At 38.8% G+C, this 26930-nt stretch overlaps 1 protein-coding gene across 2 annotated transcripts in view; it reads left to right on the top strand.

Annotated features, from left to right (window-relative positions):
• Positions 1-1000: 1000 nt before the first annotated feature.
• LOC145978048 (salivary peroxidase/catechol oxidase-like) overlaps positions 1001-26930 on the top strand; it is a 47511-nt gene continuing 21581 nt past the window's right edge. Inside the window, exons 1-6 of one of the 2 annotated variants that reach the window (XM_083110451.1) lie at positions 1001-1101; positions 14054-14188; positions 15906-16191; positions 16697-16905; positions 22090-22263; positions 24344-24540. In XM_083110451.1, coding sequence (XP_082966577.1) covers positions 1050-1101; positions 14054-14188; positions 15906-16191; positions 16697-16905; positions 22090-22263; positions 24344-24540 — 1053 coding nt within the window. In that variant the 5' untranslated portion in view covers positions 1001-1049. Of the gene's footprint in view, positions 1102-7510; positions 7587-14053; positions 14189-15905; positions 16192-16696; positions 16906-22089; positions 22264-24343; positions 24541-26930 lie in introns of those variants that run through there. The other variant, XM_083110450.1, reaches the window with a different exon arrangement.

Here is a 26930-nt window from a genome sequence, read left to right as displayed (position 1 = left end):
CTTTCTCTCCCTTTTTCATTACATTTCTTTCTTTCCCTTTCCTTCTATTTCCTATGTAATTCTTTATCCATCTCTTTCATTATATTTCATTCTTTCTCTTTCTATTTCCTATGTAATTCTTTCTCTCCTCCTTTCATTATATTTGTGTCTCTCTCTTTCCTTCTATTTCTCCCTGTAATTATTTTTCTCTTTCAATTCATTCACTCTCTCTTTCTTTCCAGTTCTACTTTTTCCGTTTCTATTTCTTTCTCTCCTTCTTTCGTTATCTCCCCCTCCATTTCTCTCATTCTTTATATTTTCTAATTCTTCCCCTCTCTTTTTATTTTCCCTTCTCTTTCTATATTTCCACTCTTCCTTTCTTCCTGTTTCGTCCTCTTTTCATTCTTTCTATATATCCTATATCTCCTTCTTTCTCTTACTCATATTTCCTGTACCACAAATAATTATGCAACTTGCTCATGTATCTTATCTGGATGGGCAACAGGGTGGTCTAAGGCTATTTTACGGTGGGCTACAGCCCATATTCCCACTTCATAACGACTGTTCCACTATCGGGACTACCCCACACAGATGCATATGTGCTCTGACCTAGGAATTGCTCTGACTAACACAACGCGAAAGAGAACAATTACCACGCATGCGTCCCTGAACTGGAAGTCGTATGTATCTTTTATATAGTTGTTGATGCCCACGACTTCCGCTTTTACTCTTTGTTGGGATCCGAGCACTTGAGAACAACGTCATCACACTCCTTCTAGCCCATGAATACATAATATCCAAGTGACGCAATCCTTTAGAAAGCAAGAGGTTTTTTTTCAACATATCAAAGATGCTAGACGTGAATGTTTGTCACAAATAAACAGTGAAGACACAAATTCGGCATCGGTGTCCTGTTTCTCTTTTCTTGCATTAATCTGAAACATTCATCAGTGACACTACGTCACGGTGACGTAAGTGGACTGACCCCCAGAAGGACGACTACGCAACACAAGTCAGATGATATCTATGACAAGTCCTCTTCGTCTTCAATCATTTGTTTCTAAGACATTATGGGGAGCGAACAGAAGCAGAAATTGACGCCCTCTGTTAGCGATGGCAAACGTAAGTTTACTGATTTTTTGCCCATTGTTTATTATGGTTCTCGCCAGGTGGCACCAGTGCTTTTTATGTCTTTATTTTGGAATGTAAAGTGAGAGAGATACCAATATACCGTTAAATGTGATGAAATATGTGCATATGTTTATAAGTGAACAACGCTTGACAGACAGTAGCACTAGCAGAATTTATTCATTCGGAAGAAGTGGTCAGAATACTAAAGTACATAATAACATTTACTTACTTACTACTTATATATGCCGTGAAGACTTTCAGTTATATCTACTATTTTGCTAATTCTTGATTACAAAGTAGTAGATGTCCCAAAAACCCCTACCGATTCAGTCGGTAGGGTGTTGACTGCCACACGGGAGACTCGGGTTCGATTCTCAGGGTGCGTAGTTTCGGTTGGAAATTTTTCTAGCGCCCTTGGGTTACACCCAGCCTCTAACAAGTGGGTCCTTGAGAGAAGGGGGACGGGTAAAGGCGGACGGAGTGTGGTGTTGATCACATCACCTCCACAAATGGCCGAGACTGGTGTGGGGCCCTGTCACCACATCCGCCATGTGTCTTCACGACATGTGCAAGGGGTAGCTTCTTTAGAAACTATCAACGGTAAAATAGATAAAGAAGCGAGGGTAAGTGAAGAAAAATATACCGCATATCAAATAGGTAGAATGAGAAAGTGAACGAACAGGTGACGAAAAGCAACGGGAGACATAAAAAAGAAACTATAAGAAAGTGGAAGAAAAGGCCAAGAAAAGTATCTGAAGAATCGCCAAAGATAGGATGGGGTAATGAGAAGAGAAACGATGTGCATGAAATATCAAAGATAGAAGCACCAAAGAACAAATAAAGGTCAAGTTGAATGTTGATACAGGCATTACGTGAAAGTAGAAAGACCCTCCAGGATATTCGTGTCTTCTCACCTTTCAATCTGACTTTCAAATCAAACATCTTTGCGTTCTTTTCTCCCTGATAGATTCGTCGTTCGTTATCTCTTGGAGAGAAAAAAAGGTAAACATTGAATTCGTTAATGCAAAGCTTCATTTAATGTATGTAAATGAAGGCAGTCCATTAGCCTGTACCTGAGTCAACGATCGGCTCCTTTGTACTTTTAACAACCTTCGTTAAGAGTCATCAGCTTTGACTGAAAACTACTTTACTCGGATATTTGCATTCAAATTATCCTGCGAAACGTCTGAGAATGAACTCATTTATCCTAACACAGTCTTCCTCTTATATTGCGTACATAGGAAGAATATGGATTTGCTGAATCCTAAAATTATGGTGGTTCAATTATAGGTCTCTACTATGTATATTAGCCCCATGGGAGAAATCTCCGCTTCGTAAGTAATATTATACGTGAGCTAATAGCATCACTCACTCACGATTACGGTATCAATCAATGAGGCACTAGCTAGTCAGTTCTTGCGAAAAAATAAACATATTCCTTCTCATTTGTCTCTGAAAACACAGAGATTTTATTTCTGAACAAAAACTAAAAATTAGTAGAAATCTCAGAATGTGAAACGTACATTATGGATGAATGGATGCGCATCTTTGAAGACAGGATATAGGATCAAGAATGCGAGATTCGGGCGTCGTATCCAGGAGATTTGGACATCAGATTCACTATTTTATACTCGAACATCGGGATCCAGTACTCTGGATTCAGACATCGGATTCTGGATCGAAATTTGGGTATTGGATAAAGGAGTGGGATATCAGATCCAGTATTCCAGACTGGGATACCAGATCCAAGATTCGAGATTGGGATATCGGATCCAGGATTCGAGAATGAGATATCCGATCCACAATTTGAAATTGGGATATCCCATCCAGGATTCTGTATTTAGATATCAGATCCAGAATTCGGTATTTGGATATCTCATCCAGGATTCGGTATTGGGATATAGGATACAGGGTTCGGTATTGGGGTATCTGATCCAGGATTCGGGAATTAGATATGAGACCCAGGACTTAGCATTGGGATATCGGATCAAGGATTCGGGATTGGGATATGGGATCCAGGATTCGGGATTTATATATCAAAACTAGGATTTGGTATTGGGATATCGAATCTATGGAATTGGGATATCGGATCCAGTATTCAAGATACGGACTTTCGATCCAGTATTTCAATCTTACAGCATTGGAGTGTACATATCTAGTACACTGTTTGATTCTGAATATTTCATCCCTCATGTGTGCTATAGTATACATCGCGCATCTTTGAATCCGAATTTTCTCACAGATAGCGGCTATCACAGAAAACTTCTCTCCGGAAGAAGACGATGGGCATTCCACTTCAGCAGCATCTTGCTCCACTCGTCTTCTCCCCAACTTCCAACATCCCTTCTCTTTATCTCTCCCCATTGACGTCGCGGCACCAGGGGTCAGGCCCGATTCTCTCGCTATCACGTTCAATACGTTACGATAGTCTATTTTCTTTCTTCTTCGCTTCTTTCCATTTTCTTGGCTTTTGTAATCTTCACCTCTACCTCCTTTCACGAACCTTTTGTGAAGCCGATGAGCGGGGAAAGCTTCGACGGGAATGAACGGCTGTAGCCAAGACATTCGCACGAGTTTTCACGTCCCAAAAAGCGTCCTTTGCAAGTCTCCGTAAATTATTATTGTCCCAGAAACGTGCATTACTTATTTGCCGATATTTCAGTGTTTCCATACTGTTTGTATGATAACGCCACGAGAATTTTTAACTTCACCTAGAATGCATCACAGAAATATTTCAAAATGGATGCAAGATAATGTTCAATTTTGTCAAGAATATATATTAGGGGATTTTGCTCCCCTATCCTCTACCAAACGACGCCCATGATTCAGTGGCTGTATTATTTTGTCGATGGCATCACAGCTACAATATCAGTATTTTAATATGTTCCTCTTTTACCAACGCAATTAGTTTCCGGAGATAGCAATACGAGTCATAAGGATCTGGGATGTCAACCCGGAACTTAAGCTAGTTTGGACCTGCAATCTTGTAACACTTATTGCACACACTGTAGACTTCTCATGAGCTAGAATGCACCCGGAAGTAGAGCAGAAACTAAATTAAATGTTGAAAACAGTGCAAGAAAAAGGCTGAGTCACATTTGGAGGCGTCATCACAGGAGGGGTTGTTGCGGATGGTCCATAGCCCCTCTTTACCCAGATTTTCACAAAAAAATATCGGATGCGCGAAACGACGAGACGGGTCTTGCTTGCGTCTCGTCTTGAGATTGCACACGTCCTCTCTCTCTCACACACACACATACACAAACACACACACAAGAAACATGTAGAGAGAAAGAAGAGTCACTGAACCAACTTTCAGATGTCTAGTTTCGATGCTACAAACTTTAGAAAACCAAGTTTTATACCGAATTTATGCAAATACGCTGAACAGGTACGCAGTTCCCACTAAGGAATTAACCTTACAATTCCTACAAAAAAGTATTATGACATTTCACAAAGTAAAGAGGTATAACTGACTTATCGTGATAAAAAATATTTCAGACTTTTATATACTCTAGTTCACCAAAATCTCTAACAAGAGCGAGAATATCAGGCAACAAATTTTGCCTAGTCTTCATTTTACAGATGTCGTCTCATTTTGTTTTAAGTTTAGAATATTATTGAGTCATTCTTACCTCCATTGTTGATATCCCATTTCGGTCATTGCACTACTATATAGTACTCAATATAAGAAAAAGGAGCTGGCACCATCTAACGACCACATTTTCATTTTAAAATTTCCTGGAATGTCACTAAGCACTTTATGAATGTTCGTTAGGTTAGACTAAGATGACATCTGTAGTCAACCGTGTCGTGATGTGTTCTGATTTCCAAATCCAACAAATTTGCTTCTCTGTAATACTTCACGAGTTCAAAATCAAATGTAATCGCGAAGTTAGTCCTACGAAATAGCTACAAAACGAATAGAAGTCTTAAGTAGTGAATGTGAATGAGATTTCGTATATAAAACGGTATTGGTTTTCATCTGCGGTGCCAAAAGGGGGGCTTGGGGGCTGAAGGGGGTATCTAGAAGGGCAATAGTGTGTGTCAGTGCTGGTTATTTATTCACTATGCTCACGTATTGATTGGTTTGTTTTATACACGTAACGTATTACGTTACAAGAGAACCCTCAGAGAGAATTATACTGGTTTGTAAGTCCAGGCGCCAAGGTCTCGCTACGTGGAAGTGAGGTATCCCTTTACAACCCACAATGCCCACTTACGCCCAGACTGAGTAAAAAAACATACAGTAGTTTCAACACACGATTCTTCCTCCTCTTCATAGTTCAAATTTAATGATATCATTCGGATGTATTTATAGTCGTCTGGAAAAAATGAATTATCATCCACCCCTTCCCCCATCTTTTGACAAAGAGGAAGCTGTTGTCTCGTATCAAGGAAATCCTCAAATGTGTCAACCAACTTCCTTCCAAGAAAAGCATCAAGACTTCCAAACATGGTGATGACGTGTGTAATCTGGAATTAATTCTTAAAGCCTATTCATCATATTAAGACTATGCCAATAGTGTAAGAACTTCATCAATGTTACTGAAATAATTATACCCTCTTATGATTGCACATTTTATTATTACATTACTTTTTATACGCTAGTACAGTTGGGATCTATACTGCAGGGTAGACTGGAACCCACCGTGAAACTGTTTCGGCTCAACCCAAATTTCAGACAAAACCATCGTCCGTGATTCTGCTGATCCCACTTCAAACTGTAGGTCCAGTCCTCATTAATTCATTACCCTATCTGTGTGTAAAGTGGGCTCGAAACATACTCCGACAAACTTCATCAAACAATATCAAGCAGAAAGAAATGTAGAAAAGGGAAGATGGTGGAGTGAGACAGAGAAAACGTAAGAAATAGTTAAAGATAAATAGAGAAAGAAATTAGTCAGTAGAGAGAGGAATAGAGTGAGAAAGAGAAATACATTGAAAAGAAAAAGAAAGGAAAATGTAGAGAAGGAAAGAACAATAGGGTGAGAGAGAAATAGAATAGGGAAGATAAGATACAAAAGGAAAATAGAGAGAAAATAGTAAAGTGAGAGGGAAAATAGAGAAGTAGAAGTGGAGGAAAGAGAAAGTGAGAGGGAAACAGAAAGGAAGACACAGGGCGATTGAATGTATGATCAGATAAGCTAATCGGGACTAAATTTACAGTCTACAAAGCCTCACCTGGATTGAACCCGGGACTCCTTGGGCTTACGCCACTGGGAGGCCCTAGCAAAAGAGAAATTGAGAGTGGGAAGATTTGGAGAGAGAGAGAGAGAGAGAGAGAGAGATCTGAAGGAAAAAATGAAAGAGAAAGGAAAATAAAAGATAATAGAGTAAAGTGAAATAGTGAGAGAGAAAGAGGGAGAGAGCTGTAAAAATAAAAATAAAGAGAAAGATATAAAGTATATAGAGAAAACTGAAATAGAGAGAGAGAGAGAGAGAGAGAGAGAGAGAGAGATGTAAAAATAAAAAGAAAGAGAAAGGAAGATAAAATTAATAGAGAAAACTGAAATACAGAGAGAGAGAGAGAGAGAGAGAGAGAGAGAGAGAGAGAGAGAGAGAGAGAGCTATAAAAATAAAAAGATAGGACGATAAAATAAATATAGAAACTGCAATACAGATATATATATATATATATATGTGTGTGTGTGTGTGTGTGTGTGTGTGTGTGTGTGTGTGTGTTTGTGTAAAAATAAAAAGAAAGAGAATGGAAGATAAAATTTAAAAAACTGAAATACAGAAGGAGCGAGAGAGAGAAGAGAGAGATGTAAAAATAAAAAGAAAGAAAAGGGAAGATAAAATAGAGAGAGAGAGAAAGAGAGAGATATGTAAAAATAAAAATAAAGAGACATAAATTAAATTATATACGTAGAAAAGTGAAATAGTGAGAGGGAGAGATAGCTGTAGAAATAAAAAGAAAGAGAAAGGAAGAAGATCGAAAGAAAAGTGAAAGAGGGGAGAGGGCTGTAAAAATTTAAAAAAGGAGAAAGGATGATAAAAGATAGAGGGAAAAGTGAAAGAAGAAATTAGCGAACGAGAGAGGGGGGGAAAAATTTAGAAATGTGAACTATGGAGAAAAAGAAGATAATAGTGGAGTGAAAAAGAGGGGAAAATGAGAGAATTGTAGCAAAGCAATGCCAACAGAAGTAAACCCAATCTGAAAATACAGTATCTCGTTCACTTCATGACGACACGCCTACCACCCCCCAAAAAAGTGCCTCAAGATGAAAACAAAAGTGGCTCCCCATAGTTATTTTGCCCAGCTAAGCGCGTATTTCCCTGACAGCGGTCTTCCAGAAGTCAAGGCCACAACACATACTCTCGTGAGAACGTAGAGAGCACGTGGTATGTAAAACCAACTCGTACCAAGTCCACAGTCTCAGGCTTGAGTCGAAAATCTTGTGCCACGATGTTGAACGTGCTTAGGAAGAGCTGGTCAGAACAGGAATCCAGTACGCAGCAGAAAATCGAAGGTGAGCTAATTGTATTGTTTCTCCAACCGAAAGTTTCCTCTATATACACTAAACACGGTTTTAACTATTTCATTCTTGTAACCATGGGCGTAACTTAGAGGGGGCAAGGGGGCACGACACCCAAATTTCTTCATTTTCTTCAACGGATTTCTTCATTTTTACAGAAGAAACTACTTACGGAAATCACTTTTTGTATCATCGTTGAAGTTCCTCAATGTGTTTTCTTGCGCCCTGTAATATTTTTTAGCGTGAAATCTTATTATTTTCTATAAAAATATCTCTCCGACACGCAATTCCTATTGCGTCCATTTGCTTCTATACGTCAAGGATGTTCCGTGTGATGACGTAACCCCCTGTCAATGTTTCCAACGACGCATTTTTTGGCAAGATTTTTTTCATTTTTCGAAAATTAGAACTATGTTAGCCTAACCTAACCTTACCGGAAATGGTTTGTGGGGCTAACGCCAATGGTTTGTCGTGTTAATCAGGTATTACCATAATTTCAAATCCGGCCACGAAATTAGGTATTTTTCGGTGAAGAAGGTTGAAACACTGCAAACGCACTCCAAATCGACAAAACACTGCCACAACGCGCGATGACCCAGTACGCTATCGCCATATTGCTTGTTACAGAACCGAGAAAAGGGAGAACAGTAAGTACTAGTAAATTTAAGAAATATGCATTATTTCCGTTAGAAATTCATTATTACATCTGAAGAAATGTTCCGCAATGCAGAATTGTACGTTACCAATGTAAAAAAGTGCGAAATAAATGATTTCTAGGCGTTTCCTCTATACGGAAGTAGTACCAAAAATAAAAGTACTCTTGTTATCCCCCTCAAAATTAACAAGTTACGCTCATGCTTGTAGCGTTTATTGCATTATGGAATCTGAGTTACAGCCGTGTTCAGTACCCTGTGGAGACACGTAGTTGTTCCGATCCCACCTTAAACTGTAGGACCAGTCCCGTTTATCCTGTCTGTGCAACCAGCAGGATAGCTTCAGTCGCCTCTTCCCCTCCTCGCAATCCCATTCCCTCTCATGCGTTCATTGGTCTATCCGTCTCGAGTCACTACTTGCGCAGAGACTTGTTTTCGTTCGCTTGCTTCAGATTCCCGAACAATGACATTTCTACGTCGCACATCCATGTCATATGCAGTGCTTGTTCTTTTTCTGAGTCGTTTTTTATGCCTCTGTGGGCTAATCGTAACGATGAGGATGGATCAGGATTGGATAAAGGGATACTCACAAAGAGCTAAATTTGAACTACTGAGTCGAACACTCAACGCACCTAACCATTAGAAACACGGGCCATGAAATACAGTGAGAGAACCAGTTTTTCCACAACGAACGAGCTCGTAATGTTGGAATGTCTCCAAGGTTACCCAACCACTGCGTATTGACCCGGGTTTTTCTCAGGTAGAAGGAGAACACTTTCAAAAGCACTCACCAGTGCCTCAGTTAGGTTTCAACAATGCCGTTTAGTGCAATAATTAGATGCCAGAAATTCAGTGGGTGTGCAGGGGGTGTATATTGATAATTTGGGTGGGTAGGTGTAAATGTGAATATTGATGCATCTATTATTTCTCTCTCTCTCTCTCCTCTCCTGTCTCTATATCCGTTATTCTCTCCTCTCTCAGCCTTTCCTTCTGTCTCTGTTACTCTTCCTGTCACTCTCAATGTTATAACACCATTAAGCCTTGTTTCCATGATATGAAAAACTCAATATGCTGACCAAGGCAGAAATTTATTAAAGAGAGGTGGTTTGGAATAAGGAGTATGGGGAAGACCACAGAAAAGATATGCAAAGTGCTTAGAAAAGCGGGCATTAAAACTTACAGGAAGGGAGGAAGAAGCATCTTAAGAATAGCGAAGAATGCAAACAAGAAAAAGGAAAACAGAGAAGAGGAAGGGATTATCTACGAAGTGAAATGTAAAGAATGTCAGAGTGTGTACATAGGAGGAACGAAAAAGAGGCTGAAAGACAGGTTGAAACAACATAGGGATGATGTACGACTTAAGAGAGAGAGAGAGAAATGCGATATTTAAACACACGAGAGAAACAGGACATGACATAGAGTGGGATGAGGCTAAGCAGATAGGAAGGGAGAAGAGAATGCTAGTGAGAAAATGGAAGGAGGCCAAGGAAATAGAGAAGAAAGGTGAAGAAGACACAATGAACTGGAATGGGGGACTGATGATAAACAAAGAATGGAAGAAGGTGTTAGAAAGAGTGAAAAGGACAAGAGAGGAAGAGGAAAGAAGAAGGAAGAAGAATGAAGGAAAGAGAGCGTGAGATAAAGAGTCCAACCACATTCTCTTTCAGGTGAAAGTACAGTTGACAAGGGAAAGCCACCTGCTAGATTGTTCCAGAACTACTTTCTAATAGTCTGGAGGGGAGTAATGTTTGTGTATATATATCGTCCTGTTTTGTACCTTGCTACATTTGTACTTGGTGCAGAGTCTGAAGAAGACCTTGCTAGAAGGTTGAAACGTTACGTTTAGTTTATGTTTTATTTTTGGTCAGCATATTGAGTTTTTAGTGTGGCCGCGGTGGCTCAGTCGGTAACGCGTCTGACTGCCATGCTAAAGGTCCCGGGTTCGATCCCTGGCCGGTTCAAATCCGGGAACTTTTCTAACGGTGGAAGCGGCCCCGGCACCCACCCAGCGTCGAATAACATGGGTACCTGGGGGAAATCCTGGGGGGGTAAAGGCGGTCAGGGGCGTGATGCTGATCACATCACCCCCACTCACGACCGGATCAAGAAAGTGTGGGCGTTACCCCCATACCCCCTATATGCCTTCATGGCGTGGTGCTATGCACAGGGGAGCACTTTACCTTTTTTTTTTATATTGAGTTTTTCACTCTCAAAGCTTCTATATCAATCCCACAGTCTTTCTGTAACTCGCCTTAGTCACTCTTACTCCTTCTGTATTACATTTTTATTTTTCTCTTCCTCAGGTATCTCCTTGTATCTACTTGCCAATGATTTATCCACTCGCCCTTCCCCGCCCATAAATATTTTCACTATTTGTCGTTTTGCTTCTAAATTTGCACTTACACCGTTAAATAACGAACTTACAACCCGAAATGACAAATTTTATTGTTGTTACTGTCTTATATGTCACTGTCTCTCTCTCTCTTTTCCCCGTGTATGTCGTTTATATTCTCACTATCTGGGGATTTCCTCACTGTCAATCCATCTATTCTTTATGTTTTCATGTTTGTCTTCGTGTCTTCTCCTCAATGAACACGCGCACAATTTTCTACTCAAGAAATTAATGCCAAGAAACGTTGAAATGTTCGCGATTATGTTGACTTTTGCAGGCTCGGCATTATTACAAGAAAAACACACATTTGATTTAAGATACAGGTATCTTTCTCTTGTTTCAGTCGCTTTCCTGCAACTTCAGGGTAATCATGACGGTGAGAACAAAGACGTATTTAGGGACACCCCTCCCTCCCGAAAGACTTACTAAGTACAAAAATCAAGTAATGGAAATATACTTGTTTTTTAATCAAGGGTTATTTAGTTCCGCCAAACATATTGGAAGGCAATGATTATATTGTGATCATACGACATTGATATATAGATATTGCTCACGATAGGGACAGATGGACGGTCTGGTTGCTGCAGCCATGAACCTTCGGGTTTAAGAAGGCTAGAGAGTTAGTTAGTTACGACATTGAATGACAGTAGCAAGGAAGAGTTATGCAACATTTATTACTACTTATAATAAAATATTACCTTGAACTTTACTTTTCGTCAACTGGATCTAACATTCTTTTTTGATATTCAATAAACATTCAATTCTTTATCTATTTGACATTTATTTTCTTGCCAGTGTAGTTCATTTTTTAGTATTTTTTTTTTACAAATTTTGCCTACCTTAACTATACGTAACTACATAATGAATATATATACACAGTATATATACCTATTCATGTAATTATTGATTGATTGATTTTACTTCGCTTTTCTGCCACTTTTGGCTAATCGCGAAGATGGGGATGAGTGATGATATGATGAAATTGATGAATGTAAAGTCACAAAAACCTATGCCCAGGCCGGGATTCGAACCCGGCACCCATGGTTTCGTGGAGCGATGTGAAAAACCACTCCCCCACGGGAACTGGCTATTCATATATAATATTGATACTATTTTAATTAATTGAATATCATTGTAATGATTTTAATTTAAACATTATTGTTTTTACGAGACACTTTGTTCGGACCCCCTTAACTAGATGCGTGCCTGGGTGAGAATGAACATTATGACAGGAACATAGGGAAACGCACGTCCGCGTTTCGTACTCGGAACCTTCGAAAGCGACATCGTGGAGCCACCACAGCCAAAGACGCCGCACGTAAACATCAACAAATCCTATCTCGGTAGAACCAGCACAGGCGATTTTCGCTTTCGCTTGCCCACTAAAGCAAACTTTAGCAATCTTGGGGAAAACTAGTTTTCTTGCCTCCGTATGTCGAGATTGTTCTCTGTAATGATGCCGCCCCCCCCCCCCCCTCTCTACATCCACTTCCTGAAGGCGAACCTCTTCTTCCTCGGGTTCAAGGCCACAGATTGCCGCGGCAGGAAGGAATCGAGGAATTTCCTTGCGCTTTTTCACGAGCCAAGCACGTGAAAGTGATGTGAACCGGTGTGTCATGCGGGAGTAACCAGCCTAGGGGATTCCGAGATCAGTGTCCACCCACCCTCCTCTCCGCTCCACTTCAAACTGGATTTCCAATACGTGAAAAACACTTCCAGTCCTTTCCAGCCAAACCCGCCTTGCTTCTGTAAACCTTGTATTTTGATAAGGCCTTATCAATAATCAAACTAAGTTCACCTTATTATGCTCAGATAGGCTAATCTGGATTAGACGTACGGTTTATAGTTGAAACTATAACTGTGGTTCTATTTGCATCCACAGGAACTCAAACTCGAGGCATCTTGATTACACGACAACGTCGTTACTCTGTTAGCCTACCAGATGGAGGACTGGGCCACATTTGAACACTCTACCGATTTTACTGTTTTATTCAGGGTTTTTAAAGGTCCAAGACTTTTAAATAAATTCAATTCCGGTCCAGGAGATAAAATCAGTAAGCGTAAATGGGTTCTGGACCGTAAAGAACCTTTTTATCTGTAAAGTATCTCATTTCGGTCCAGCAACCTTGTTACCAGATCAATTTAAATACGGTCCAGGAACATTTTTTTCTGGATCAATTTAAATTCGGTCCAGGAACTTTTCCGGCTCAATTTAAATTCGGTCCAGGAACTTTTCCGGCTCAATTTAAATACGGTCCAGGAACTTTTTTCCGGCTCAATTTAAATTCGGTCCAGGAACCTTTTTTCCGGCTGAATTTAAATTCGGTCCAGGAACCTATTTTCAATAAAACAATACACAACTTGGACCGAATTTAAATTGTGCGAGAGAAAAGAAAGGTTCCGGTCCTGCAGCTCAACCCAGTAGAACCCATTAAAATTTATGGGTTCCTGAACCTGTAACAACCCTGGTTCTATTTCATAATCAATGATTTATTGATTAAGTCCACTTTATGCACATTAAGGCTAATCGGGACTGGACCTACAGTTTAAAGTGGAATCCGAACCAGTATGTGCCTCCACCAGGTATCGAACCCGGGATCCCTTGATTACAAGGCGACGACGCTACCATTACGCCAAGTAATTTTAATGGAAACGAAATGTTAACATGTTATACGTTTACACAATCGTAGGTTTCAAAATCGAATTGGAAGCATTTCAATGCTCGAGTGCGTGTTCTTCCCTCTGCACCAAAGGGCTATAGTAATTTCAAAATTAAGTTTCTACAAGTTGTACTTCTATTAAAAATGTTGGTTAACGTTTGTACATATGACCTGCAAAGCCGAGATTCTATATTGGAGCCTCCCGCTACAAATGTGGTTTAGTACTAAATAGGCGATAAATTATATATTTTTGTTTTCTCCAATTTTATCTTAATTGTAGTATAAAAAATTGAAACGAGCGTTCTTCTGAGTTAAAGAAAGGTGGAAGGTGACAACACTGTCCGTTTTTAAGGAACTGGTTAGAAATTATCTACAATGTTATATTAATTCGACACGAGAACCATTTCGAATATCCCACTAATATTCTGAGTTAAAGAAAGGTGGAAGGTGGCAACACTGTCGGTTTTTAAGGAACTAGTTAGAAATTATCTACAATGTTATAATAATTCCACACGAGAACCATTTCGAATATCCCACTAATATTCCTGTGCTCGCTAATGTAACCAAATCAAAAGTTACTGTAATGAGAATCAAAACTACAGGCTGTGTCTCCCGAAACCACACTATTGGTAACTTTAAATTAACGCTTACTAACACCTTATGTATCAATGATAATCTAAGAAAAGATAGAACTATTTCAATATATCCAACTAACAGCATCATAAAAAACCTAAGAATGGTACAATTTCTTTTCAGATGTCACCCACTGGGCAGTGGCTGTAATTGTTATGCTTCTACTAGTCTGGGTGGCCGTAGAGGCTACAACGTCATGGAGAATTTCTGCGAAAGAAGAAGAATTTTATCTACTCCAGTCTCTGAATTTGGAAGGAGGTAAGAAATATTTCGCATTTATTCTGTGCAGTTACCCCATTTAAATGCACCGATGCCTTCTTATAAACAAGGCCTGCGCAGAGACTATGCAACGTCATTATTAATAGGCCATGGGTCGTAACACATTGTCAGAATCGTATTCACACGATATAATTTACCCACACACATACTAAAAATACCACGTTGAAACCAAAGGCGTGCCCAAAGTAGGGTTAGTGTTTAATATCACCGAAATGGTAGTATTAAAAATAAATCCAAATTTTCTCTCATTGTCTACTCCCTTATATAACAATATTTAAATAGCAATGGTTTCATTTTCTTCCCCATAGATGGGGCAGAATTGTTTTCTAATCATTTGGCTGCACAGTATTCAGTGGGTACTTAGAATCTTCATATTTGCAGCTGAATTTGAAAGTATTAATTTCGGAAGATAACTCTCTAATAAACATTTAAGTAGTTAGGGAATTTTAAATTATCAAGTAAGCTATTCAGCCATAATCTTACTCAACTTGTGATCAGGTTGGGAATTTTAAATTATCAGTTAAACCCACCAACCACTAAACTTGTATGTAGTTACATTGCGAATTAGAAATTATCAGCTAAACCTTTCAGCCATGATTTTACTCAATTTGTGAGCAGCTAAGGAATTTATATTACAGCTAAATCTTTCAGCCATGATATCATTCAACTTGTAAACAGTTAGAGAATTTGAAATTATCGGCTAAATCTTTCAGCGATGACCTTGTTCAACTTGTAAGTACATTGGGAAGTTGAAATTATCAGCTAAACATTTCAGCAATGATTTTACTCAATTTGTAGGTAGTTAGGGAATTCTCAATATCAGCGAAACCCTTGATCCATGATCTTACACAAACGTTAAGCAGTTATGGAATTTTAAATTACCAGCTAAACCTCTCGGACATGATTTTACTAAGCTCACAAGTTATTAGGCAATTTGAAATTATGTACTAAACCGCTCAGAAATTATATTTCTCCACTAACAATAATGGACTTGGAACTGTCAAACAAACACTTTGAAATGTTCAACTGAGGCATGGGCGTCGCCAGAAATTTTTGCAGGGGGTCGGGCAAATTATAAAAGTTGAATAGGAGAAAAATAATAAGTACCTATTATTACCGCGGTTATAAATAGTATTATACAATAATAAATTTTATTCTAAATAATAATAATAATATAATATAATAATTATTATTATTATATAAATGGGGAGGTTCGATCCACCAAACGAGTGAATAAGAGAACAACCATTTTCCATTATTTATTTTGCAATTTATGCAGTTAGTATCTGAAATGCATTTTGATATTAACTTTTGCACGTCTCGTTCAAGAAAAAGGCTTTAAATGTTAGGGGGAATTGTTTTTCATAAAGTATATTGTGTGACCTCTCACCAACAACTTTAATTATTAGAATTTTGAAAAACTGTTAAACCATTTATTCCTTGTTCAATGTTTTCGATCCAATGCATTTTTACTTTGATTATTCTGTTCGAATACTAACTAAATTAACTTTATTTCTGTTCTTTCAATAAAAGTAACAAACTTTCGGTTTTATTGTATCTTTAAATGTACGATGTCAATTTCCAGGGGGGTCCACCGACCCGTTCGACGCCCAAGCCTTCAACCATTATCTTACTGAGATGTAAGCAGTTAGAGAATTTGATATCATCAAATAAACTCTTCAATGTTTCTTTCCAGGCCCTTTACACGAAACCTCCAACTTGAAGAAACGTCAAGCGATAAGGGTTCCCCACATAGGCGACGACACTCTGTCATTCGCCGTGCGTCTCGGTCAGGACGTAGTGTCTCGTCTAGGGCGGCTGGAGCGGAACCTGGAACGGTCTGGAATTAAGGTAACACCAGGTACTCCAGCCCAAGGACAACTGATCGATTCCCTTCCATCACCCGAGGCACTCCAGCTGAACGAAGCGTCTCTGGTCGCCACGAAGGCATCTCTGCACTTGTCCCACGAGCTGTGCCAGAAGTAAGTGCTTACAGATCAATAAGGGTAGTCATGTCTCTAGAGATTGCCATTGTACAGTCACGGACACTTCTGGGCTGTAACGGTTGTATTAAAAGTCAATAGAGTCGTTACAATCCAGAAGTGTTTAAGTTTGCAGCCATGGGCTGAATCGGCCATAATTTCAAACTTATTTTGTGTTGATTTTATTGTGTGTTAAAGATATTTAGATATAAAAATGTACGAACGCACGTATTTGATTTAATATTATATATGCTTGTGTGACACAATAGCAAAAGATACGATACAGTTAAGCACAGATATCCAAGTATGTTTCTTTATGAAGATAGGCTCACACCGGGTATTTCTTAGCGATTTCTAGCCAGAGGTGCCGAGATCTCGTATTATAAATGTTCCAACATATTGCTATGGTTCGCTTTTTTCAGGACTGTTGTCCTTTCTGCTTGTATGAGGGCTTGTTCTAGGGGGTTGAGTATATTTATATTGTAATGATGTGTTCTTTACGAAGGTTCGGGCTTGGAGAAGAGCAGTGCGGAGGCCTGATTACAACGCTGAGTCTGAAGAAGACGCCATTGGCTGAAAAGTGCTTGAAGGAGACTCGCTGCAAAGCTTCCAAATATAGATCCGCTGACGGGACGTGCAATAACCTCAAGCACTCTAACTGGGGTAGATCATTAACGGCTTATAGGCGGTTGCTCAGACCACAGTATTCAGACGGTAAGTTGTTATTTGTCAGTATATTATGATTGCTGTATATCTCCACACTTTCTGAGCCACTTGATATCCTTACATCATTAATTGTTTTCCTTGTCTTGTGTCTTCAACGGTGTCCAGGGTTCGATTCCACGTATGGATGAATTCAATTTAAATTGTAGGTGAGGTACCGATTAGTCTTATCAGCCGATACGGATATATAGGTATCGGAAAGTATCCTTTGGATTTTATTTACCGATACCGGCCGATACTTTTCAGGCGTTTTGTCCGCAAATTTGCAACGCGATACCTGGAAGTTATGCATAATTCGAAATTTCCAACAATTTTCTAGCAATCTTATGTGAAAATAAACCGCATTGTGTGATTACATAACAGGTATTTTGTATAGGTATGTTTCACCTACGTCACAAACTGTTGCATTGTGGTTTCGAGCAGCCATGATGGACGCCAGTTCTTGTAGGCATATGGAATTCAATAGGACGGGCGGGAGGCACTAACACATACGTTCGTGACTTAAAACAAACGTGCAGTTCGTGCAGATGTTACGAACGCTATGTGGTGGATATTTCCATGAAAACGACAAATAAAATTAGTTGCAAACATGGCGGCTGTGCGCATCCTGATGTCACATGGAACTCGCCTATTCTCTTGTGATTTTTTGAATATTTTAAAGCAAAAGTGTGGTATATTTATTGATGCTTATAATTGAAGTGGAATATTCACTAATATTAATCAATATATTGAACAACTTTTAATTGGTACAATTCTCAAGCATTGGTATCAGTATCATTGGGAATCGGTAAGAATATCGGTATCGGTGGGAATCGGTAAAGGTATCGGTATCGATGGGAATCGGTAAGGGTATCGGTATCGGTTGGAATCGGTAAGGGTATCGGTGTGAATCGGTAAGAGTATCGGTATCGGTGGAAATCGGTAAGGGTATCGGTATCGGTGCGAATTGGCAAGAGTATTGGTATCGGTAAGGGCATCGGTATCAGTTGGAATCGGTAAGAGTGTCGGTATCGGTTGGAATCGGTAAGAGTATCCGTATCGGTGGGAATCGGTAAAGGTATCGGTATCGGTGGGAATCGGCAAGAGTATCGGTATCGGTAAGGCCATCGGTATCGGTAAGAGTATCGGTATCGGTGGGAATCGGTAAGAGTATCGGTATCGGTGGAAATCGGTAAGGGTATCGGTATCGGTAAGGGCATCGGTATCGGTTGGAATCGGTGAGAGTATCGGTATCGGTGGGAATCGGTAAGGGTATCGGTATCGGTGGAAATCGGTAAGGGTATCGGTATCGGTGGAAATCGGTAAGGGTATCGGTATCGGTGCGAATCGGCAAGAGTATTGGTATCGGTAAGGGCATCGGTATCGGTTGGAATCGGTAAGAGTATCGGTATCGGTGGGAATCGGTAAGAGTATCGGTATCGGTGGAAATCGGTAAGGGTATCGGTATCGGTGCGAATCGGCAAGAGTATCGGTATCGGTAAGGGCATCGGTATCGGTTGGAATCGGTAAGGGTATAGGTATCGGTGGGAATCGTTAAGAGTATCGTTATCGGTGGGAATCGGTAAAGGTATCGGTATCGGTGAGAATCGGTAAGATTATAGGTATCGGTGAGGGTATCGGCTCATCCCTAGTAAGAGTACTTTCTTGCCGCTATTTTCAGTCTCAAAAGCAGAAACAAGCATGAATCAAAGATAGACAAATGCTGGTAAGATTACAGCAATAACCGGACACTCCCAAATCTAACCCAGCCTTTATGTCCTCTGTGCTATCAAAGGCCAACTGGTAACTGTTTTGATACACGCACTTTGGCCACACATTCATTTCCACGTGACCTCGTCAAATGTAAACAAAAACACTGAAAGTCATCATGCATTAGCAACGGGTCAAATGTATAGCAACACACTTCAAGCCTTGAGAATTGTCAACAGAATAAAGCATGTATCTTAAGATGCTGACCAGTGCTGATTCTGCTCTGCTATTATGGATGAATTCTTTCAAATAAGAAGGAAACATAAAAATAAACAAATTAAAGAGATAGACAAACACATGAAGGAGAAGAGAGAGGAAGAAATACAGACAAAGTAAGGGAAGGAAGGCAGATAGAAAGAAAAAGAGGAAGATAGATAAATTGCATATATGTGTGTGTGTGTGTGTGTGCGTGCGTGCGTGCACACGAGAGAGAGAGATATATATTGATTGATTTGGTATATTTGACTCCGCTTTTCTACCACTTTTGGCTAATCGCGAAGGTGAGGATAAGTGACGATATGATGAAATTTATGAAGGGACACTCACAAATAAAGAACACCCACGCCAAGGCTGGGATCCGAACCCGAGACCCCTGGCGTCGTAGCCTGCCGTGCTAACCACTCCGTCACGGGGCTACGCGGAGAGAGAGAAAGAGAGAGCAGTTGTCTTGAGTATCATTTTCATCTGACCTCGTAAAAGATACAGTATATCCCTATAATACCATATATGATTAAACCGCTCGTGAGCTGCATGCCAAGTTTTCTAAGTAAAGAATTTCAAGAATGTTTAAAAATATTAAAGTAAATGTTCTTGTAAACCACGGAAAATTCGTGGGGCACATAAAGGTCTCGAAGGGGCCAGTGCCTCCCGGGACCCCCTTCCTTAAAGACGCCCCTGTTGTTAACGCTGAATACATTGGTGATGTCCCAACTCAGGAACTACGAAACTTTTACAATTCAGGAACTACGAAAGTTTTACAATTCAGGAACTACGAAAGTTCTCAACTCAGGAACCGCTGCCTCGGGAGGGAAGAGGAGAGGTAAGGAAGGACCTGTTTTTTTGAGAGGTTCTTATCGTTATTGCACGTTGCCCTGAAATATAAGTACATATATCCATTTGCAGAAAAAGAAGTTTGCTTTACGGGGTGTTTCTTCTTTCCTCTAATATATTTTGAGTATATTCCAGATATTTTGCTTGCAGGTTAGGTTAAGCCTGAATCACACGGAACTGGATTTCCAGTAGGAATGCCCTAGTTGGCGCTGGACTGGCTTCCCATTTGCTAGTTTTTGCCTCTCACGATACTTGTGACCGTACTTGTCGATAGACTTTTGTTCCCATAAGACATTGCGCAGAGCAGACTGTAAAGCTTTGGCTTCTATTAATAAATAAGAAAGAAAAGTATGTACTAGAGATTGGCTCCAAAAAATATGGTAATCGAACAAGCTTTTCAATTAACTCGGGTATGCATAGATTTTCGCAGGATTAATGCACAAATTTTAAACAAAAATCAAACATTTAACTTAATACACTTGTAATTTTCATTTTCGGTTAATCATATTTGTCAAGTACACATCTCATCGCTTTGCATAAGTATCTAAATATTAATGAACTGAACATGAATGCACTGCACGCCAACACTCGGAAACCACAGACAAAAAAGTCCCCTTTGCAAACTCAGAGATTATCTTCACATGGCCAAACTTTGCTCTGATTGGCTGTTCCACAGAATCCAATCGAGGAGAGCCAGTAGCAATAACATGTCCTATTTCTCCAAACCAGTCACGCAACCAGCCAGGCAGCCATCACACCCGGGCAGGTAGCCAGTTCAGCGCCAACTAACCGGAAATCCAGTTCCGTGTGATTCGACCTTTAGTTTAGGTGTGCGTAATGCAACGTCCCTTTAGTGCACTTCTTAAATGTTATAAACTTATACCACGGCTACAGATATCTTAATCTCAGGGGATAGGTTCTTTATTCGAGAATTCCAAATAAGAAAGCGTTTTATAGCCAAGAGGATATAGTTAAATGCGGATCTATATTCTGAAAACTGTACACAATACAGATAAAATATATAGCGAAGCTTGTATATACATTGAAATATATATATATATATATATATATATATATGCTGATTTCAAGTTTACGTCGGTTATATTCTTCTTATACATATATGAATAATTGAAAGGAAATGTTCTTCTTCTTTTCCTTTTCGTATTTTTTGGGGAAAAGGCTTCTTCTTTTCTTCCTTCTGTTTTGGGAAAAGGCTTCTTCTTCTTCCTTCCTATCTTTGGTTTGGTAAAAGGCTTCTTCTTCTTTTCTTCCTTCTATTTTGGTAAAAGGCTTCTTCTTCTTTTCTATCTTTGATTAGGGAAAAGGCTTCTTCTTCTTTTCTATCGTTGATTAGTGAAAAGGCTTCTTCTTCTTTTCTTCCTTCTATTTTGGTAAAAGGCTTCTTCTTCTTTTCTATCTTTGATTAGGAAAAAGGCTTCTTCTTTCTATTTTTGGAAAAGGCTTATTCTTCTTTTCTTTCTTCTACTTTATTGTCCTTGCCTTTAAAGCGTAATCTCATTTATTACATGCATGCGCTCGTTTTCCCCGCTTGTTTGGCATTATACAAACGACACAAGCTATACTTATAGAAAGAGTAGGGTCGACTAAACTGACAATAGCGCCACCTCCTACCTATCGACCAAAAGGGGAATAGCCCAGGATCGCTAACAGCAAGCGCTGCCTATGGCCCAGTGCGTCTAATAAGAAGCGCAACCGTAAGTGCTTCGGGGCGTCTAATTGAACACAGCGCCACCGAGGGACGGACAAACACAAAAGCTGACGATGATCTCCTCGTCAGAGGTATAAAGTCAAATTTTGATCACTAGGATCAAAAAGGCGATACATTTCTGAATTCATTTGTTCACTTATTAACTTTCCTAATTGTTTCATGTATGAGCATATTCTTATTTATCTTAATTGGCTATTTACAACATTTTATTCACTCCTTCTATAATTTTTATACTCTTCCTTTATGTATTTTGCATTTACTATAATATATATAATCAATCTTCTCCGCTCCTGGTTTCTACAATGAACTCTGCTCTTCTTTATATGACGTGCTGCCATCTATCGTTGTTCTCGGGAAACAGTTCTTCCTGAGTTGGGAAAATATTTCACTGAAATGTCCAACTGGTATAGTACAGTTTTCATTGAAATTTCCATAGTTTCCGAGTCGAGGAACCCTGAACCGGGAATAAATCAATACATTAACCTTTCTATTTTTCATGTGACATTCAGTTTGGAGAATTTGTACAGCAATTTACTTAAAGTTCTTTAAATATTTTGTATCTGTATTTTATCTAATTCGACTAATGCCAATTTTAAAAACCATGTCGTGGATGCTTCTAATGCTTGTTTGTTTTGTGATCTTTACAGGAGTCCAAGGGTTGCGTGTATCGACGCAAGGGCCTCCCCTCCCCAGCGCTCGTCAAGTGAGTACCGCTCTCGTTAGTGACCTCAATCGACCTGACGCCCGTCACACCCTCGCCCTGATGGAGTGGGGAGAGTTTATAGGCCACGATCTCTCCCACACCCCTACTTCCAAAATGGGTAAGTACCGTACCATCATCTAACATTTGTCTTTTATCTGCCCGTATCTTTTGCTGGGTAAGTTACTAAAAGAAAGTAACGCGTTAAAGTTACTGTAGCTATGCATCCAAAATTAATACGTTTACGTAACTTTAAGAACATTTAAGAGGGAAAGTTGTTTCTTTGTAATCTAGTAAAATTGTGCATGTAAGCTTGCATAAGTTTGCTGCAAGCTATCACGGACCCACTGCTGATCTGCATATACTCGAGTACTGCATGGGACCACTTTCACTCGCTCTGTAGGGGGTGTTAAGGGACATTTGACTCGTCATAGTTCACGTAATGAGGCTTTTATCAGTCACTAGGGATGTGACGAAGCTGAAAATTTACCGATGCCGATGTACTCACCGATAATTTTTGGAACCGATTCCGATGCCGATATTTAACCGATTCCGATACATAAGATTATTAAACAGAAATGGGATGTTATTTTCAGCATGACAAAAATAAATTTGCTATGTACATTTCTATTGCATATCATATGTATATACATATATATTCTCAAGAGATGCGAATGTACATTTGCATCTACAAAATGTTATGTGAACCTTTAAGAAGAACATGGATTCTCAAGAGATTAAACATTAGTACACAAGCAGTTCATAAAATGAATTCCTGATCTGCCAGATTCAACTTCAGAAACACGAGATTTGGAAGCACTTCAGGAAGTAACCTACTTCTTCTCTTATCGCAAATCTGTTCAGCAACACCGAACACTCAATCACTGAATACTGATGCAGCAGGTATGCCCAAGTATTTTCTCAGGACTTGCTTCAGGTTTGGATATTCATTTTTGAATTTCCAATACAACAGAAGATCCTGGTTCAGCAATGTACTGTTTTATTTCTGATTTATAGTTAGGTTGATCCTCTGAATGAGTTGTAGACAAAGTAATTTTATTACAAAAACTCTACAATAATGACGAATCATAACCTAATTTTCAATAAATCTTACAAAATTAGAATATAAAACTTATTAGAAGGTAAAAATTCTAGTATAATCTGTACCGGTTTAAATATCGGATTTTTGTCGATTCCGATACCGATGCCGATGTGTCAATTTAGGCCGATTTTCATACATCTGTAATCGGCTTCGGCACATCCCTATCAGTTACATAGTTACACATATTATTTTGTATCTTCTGATCCCATTGCAGTCCCAGAATGATTTTTTGATATGTTTTAGAGTATGGAATCAGGGACCAAATATATTTTTTTCACAATTTTTGGTGATGACATGTTTTAAGATATTCAAGGTCAAATGTCAAGGTCACGTGACAAAATCATATTTTTATCCAAAGGTAGGCTTGTTATATATCACTGGAAAGCTTGTTCAATTCCCTGTACAATACGTTTTATTTGAGCTTTCTAGGTAAAATAGGGGCGGAGTTACAGTACATTTAGTATAACTAAGCGGGCTAAAAAGGGCAATTTATGCTAACTTTGACCTTGAATAAATTAACAATTACGAAACGCACGAGACTCAAAATTTTCATAGTTACTAAGTTCCATGCATAGTTTCAACTCCCCAAATTTCATGAAAATCGGAGATGGTCAGGTTGAAAATTGCACATATTTGTGTTGATTTGGCATTTAATGACTCATACGTAAAAATATTCGTCCTGGCAGTTTCAGCCCACAAGCATCTATTTCATTTTCATATTTGACTGTATTGGTAAGAGATCATACCAGATTTTAACTATGTTAACTTAATTTCACTTCACAATGCATATTTGAAATCTGCAACGCTCTAACTGTGATATATAAGTTCGCGAAACATTTTAGAAATTCACCACAGATGCAACGGATTAAGCATAGTGTGTAGGATAGCACACGAGCATATAGTTACCATGGTTGCCGCTAGGTGGCAGTCATAGCAAATCGTGAGAAGGCGTTTTCTGTTGGAACTACCGCTAGAACCCAGAGCCTAATAAAAGTCATTAATACAAATCTTATGATTTCCCATTGGACATTATTATTGTACATCTTGTAAACTTCTCTGATTTCGATTTATCGTGGCTCATCGTGCAATACCTTTTCAGCTAGCTCCGGAAACCCTATTCTTTGCTGCAGCCATGACGGATACGACCTGAGTCCCAGATTCCTTCACCCACTCTGCTCACCTATTCCTATTCCGAGGAACGACCCCTTCTACTCCAAACACGGACAGAGTTGCATGACTTACGTCAGGTCAATGAGTACAATGAGATCAGACTGTTCATTCGGACCAGTAGAACAGGTATGGTACACTTAATTGTTCATAAATTGTTGATATTCTGTAAGACTTTCTATAAGGATTAGCTCGTAGTGAAATAAACATTATGATTATGTTGAGAAAAATATGAAAATATAAAGCTAAGAAATTTCTAATTTCAAAACAATAATTGAAAATGTTACGTCACACGTAATAAATAGGATCACATATGAAGATTTGTTTTTTTATTTCCATTTTGTTCAGCATCCCATACATTTGTTCACTTCTGTTGAAATGTGCAGAAAAGTAGATTGGGTTGCATGTGAAAAAGGCATAAAACCAAATGTTCGTGTTAGAAGTTTCTTGCCATATTCTGCAACTAGCACAATAATCGTACACAGCAGCCGAGAGAGATATATTTTGGATATTGCTTGCATATTTTTCTAATATATTTAATCTTCTTTGTTTCTGGTTTGTATATTATATTTAAACGTTGAATTCCTATAATTAATGATGATGCCAGAAGAAGGGTGTGTATACTTTGGGGGGGGGGTATCAACTTTATTGCAACCAGAAAATAAAAGTAAATATCTAAACAAAATTATATTTCAGCCAAATTAAATATTTCTTGCCATGTTAAATATGACTACACCGAACCACCAAGAAAACATTTCTCGGCCCTAAATTTTGGAAGGAGGCCATTGTCACTGCATACAATATGAAAAATGTTAATATCAAAAAGTAGATACCTTAGAAAACAATATTTAATAACTTTTCCATTCGTATTATGTAAAAGTGCCACAAATAGCACATAGATGGAGTGGAAGTAGGATCACACATACTCACGATCTTTGCCATACTGCAGGTGATGTGGACCCTTACCATTATTTTAAATAATAAGTGTTATTTGTAGCTGCATAACGAATAACTCGTCATACTACATTTATTCCAATTTATTGCATTACGTGCCTTAATTTTAAGTGTCTTTTTCCCAGTTAAGTTCTTTCTTATCTTCACCTTCTAGTTGGTTTTTAGTTTTGTTATGCTGTTGATATTGTTCTGGCTTTTGCATTCTCCGATTTATTTTAAGAACGTTTCTATTTTAAAAAATGTTCTTTCCCTTATCTTCGTTTATTTTCATATCCAGTAGCGCGGCAATGGATTTACAATTATTTTAAGTTGTCAGTTCGTATATATTTCATATTTCTCCCTGCATTTGACTTCTTTTTAAAAGGAAAATTGACCCGAAATGGATTGTACATACAACAGTGCGGCAAGGTCGCTCAAAGTCAACGAACTCTGCATCGATTGTTCGTGAGATACCCCTCACTTGTTCGCACCACAGAACGCTTGCACAGTGGCGCCACCTACCGAGAGAAAAAGAGAGTCTATTTCAAATTGCCGCACTGTGTATACCCCAGCAACTTATTTCAGGGATCTTACTAATGAGTTTTCATTTCTGGGTAAAAAAAAATCTATATCAATATCAAAGTGACATAAAGAGTCGGATGTACCCCGGGCAAAACTGGGAGCATTCCCAGTCACAAATCCTTCCAGCACCAGAGTAGTGGACTTGGATATCGAATAAATAAATTCGATGTTTGAGGAAAACGAAGGAAGTTACGTGATATAATTTATTCCGGTGCTCTTGACTGACCGGAACCCTGTCGAGTATCATATAGAATTCTTTATTTCTATGTTTTATATAATATAAAATGTATTTCAGTTCATGGGAACCACATAACCGAGATATTAGACCCCAAAGTACGGCCCGCGTAAGTTAAAAACTCCTATTGCGGAGCACTTTCTCCTATTTTTATTAGTACACACTCAAATACGTGCAAATTATAACCACCAAACCTACCAGTCCTAACCTAACCAAAACATCGAACCTGACAACGTAACATCATAAACACCAATAAATGTGACACTCCTTACGATAGTTTAACAAAAATTTGGTTTTGTAAGTTTTCAGTCCTTCGTGTTTCATATGATTTACTTTATAACACATGTTAATATAAAATAATTAAAATTTATTGCAAATATGTTAACTCTTTCATTAATATTTTGAGTTTATGAAGCGATAGACAACTTACCGTCTGGTGTTGTTTTGGTTTGTCGATTTGGGTGCTGTATTCACTCGCGCTGCTGCAGGCTTAGGAAACAGAGGTACTTTACTTCACCATAACACATCTCCGCGAGCTAAAAACAACGGAAAATGTACATAAATAACATAATCATTATAACCTATGCACAATTTTTCAATATTTATCTACAGAGAGTCAAGGATACCCTCATTTTTTTTAGAAATATACCACACACCAAGATAACCAAAGAACTTCTCGAAAGGTATATCGAATCATAGAAAACATTAAACTGCTTTTCCACCTACGCAACCCTCCTTCCATCACACAGTCAATTATTTCACGGTATCA

The sequence above is a fragment of the Lepisma saccharinum genome, chromosome 24 (assembly GCF_977018435.1).
Source record: "Lepisma saccharinum chromosome 24, izLepSacc3.1, whole genome shotgun sequence".
Taxonomy (NCBI): Eukaryota; Metazoa; Arthropoda; class Insecta; order Zygentoma; family Lepismatidae; genus Lepisma; species Lepisma saccharinum.
The sequence above is the reverse complement of the archived record's forward strand: the minus strand, read 5'-3'. Positions and strand labels throughout refer to the sequence as shown.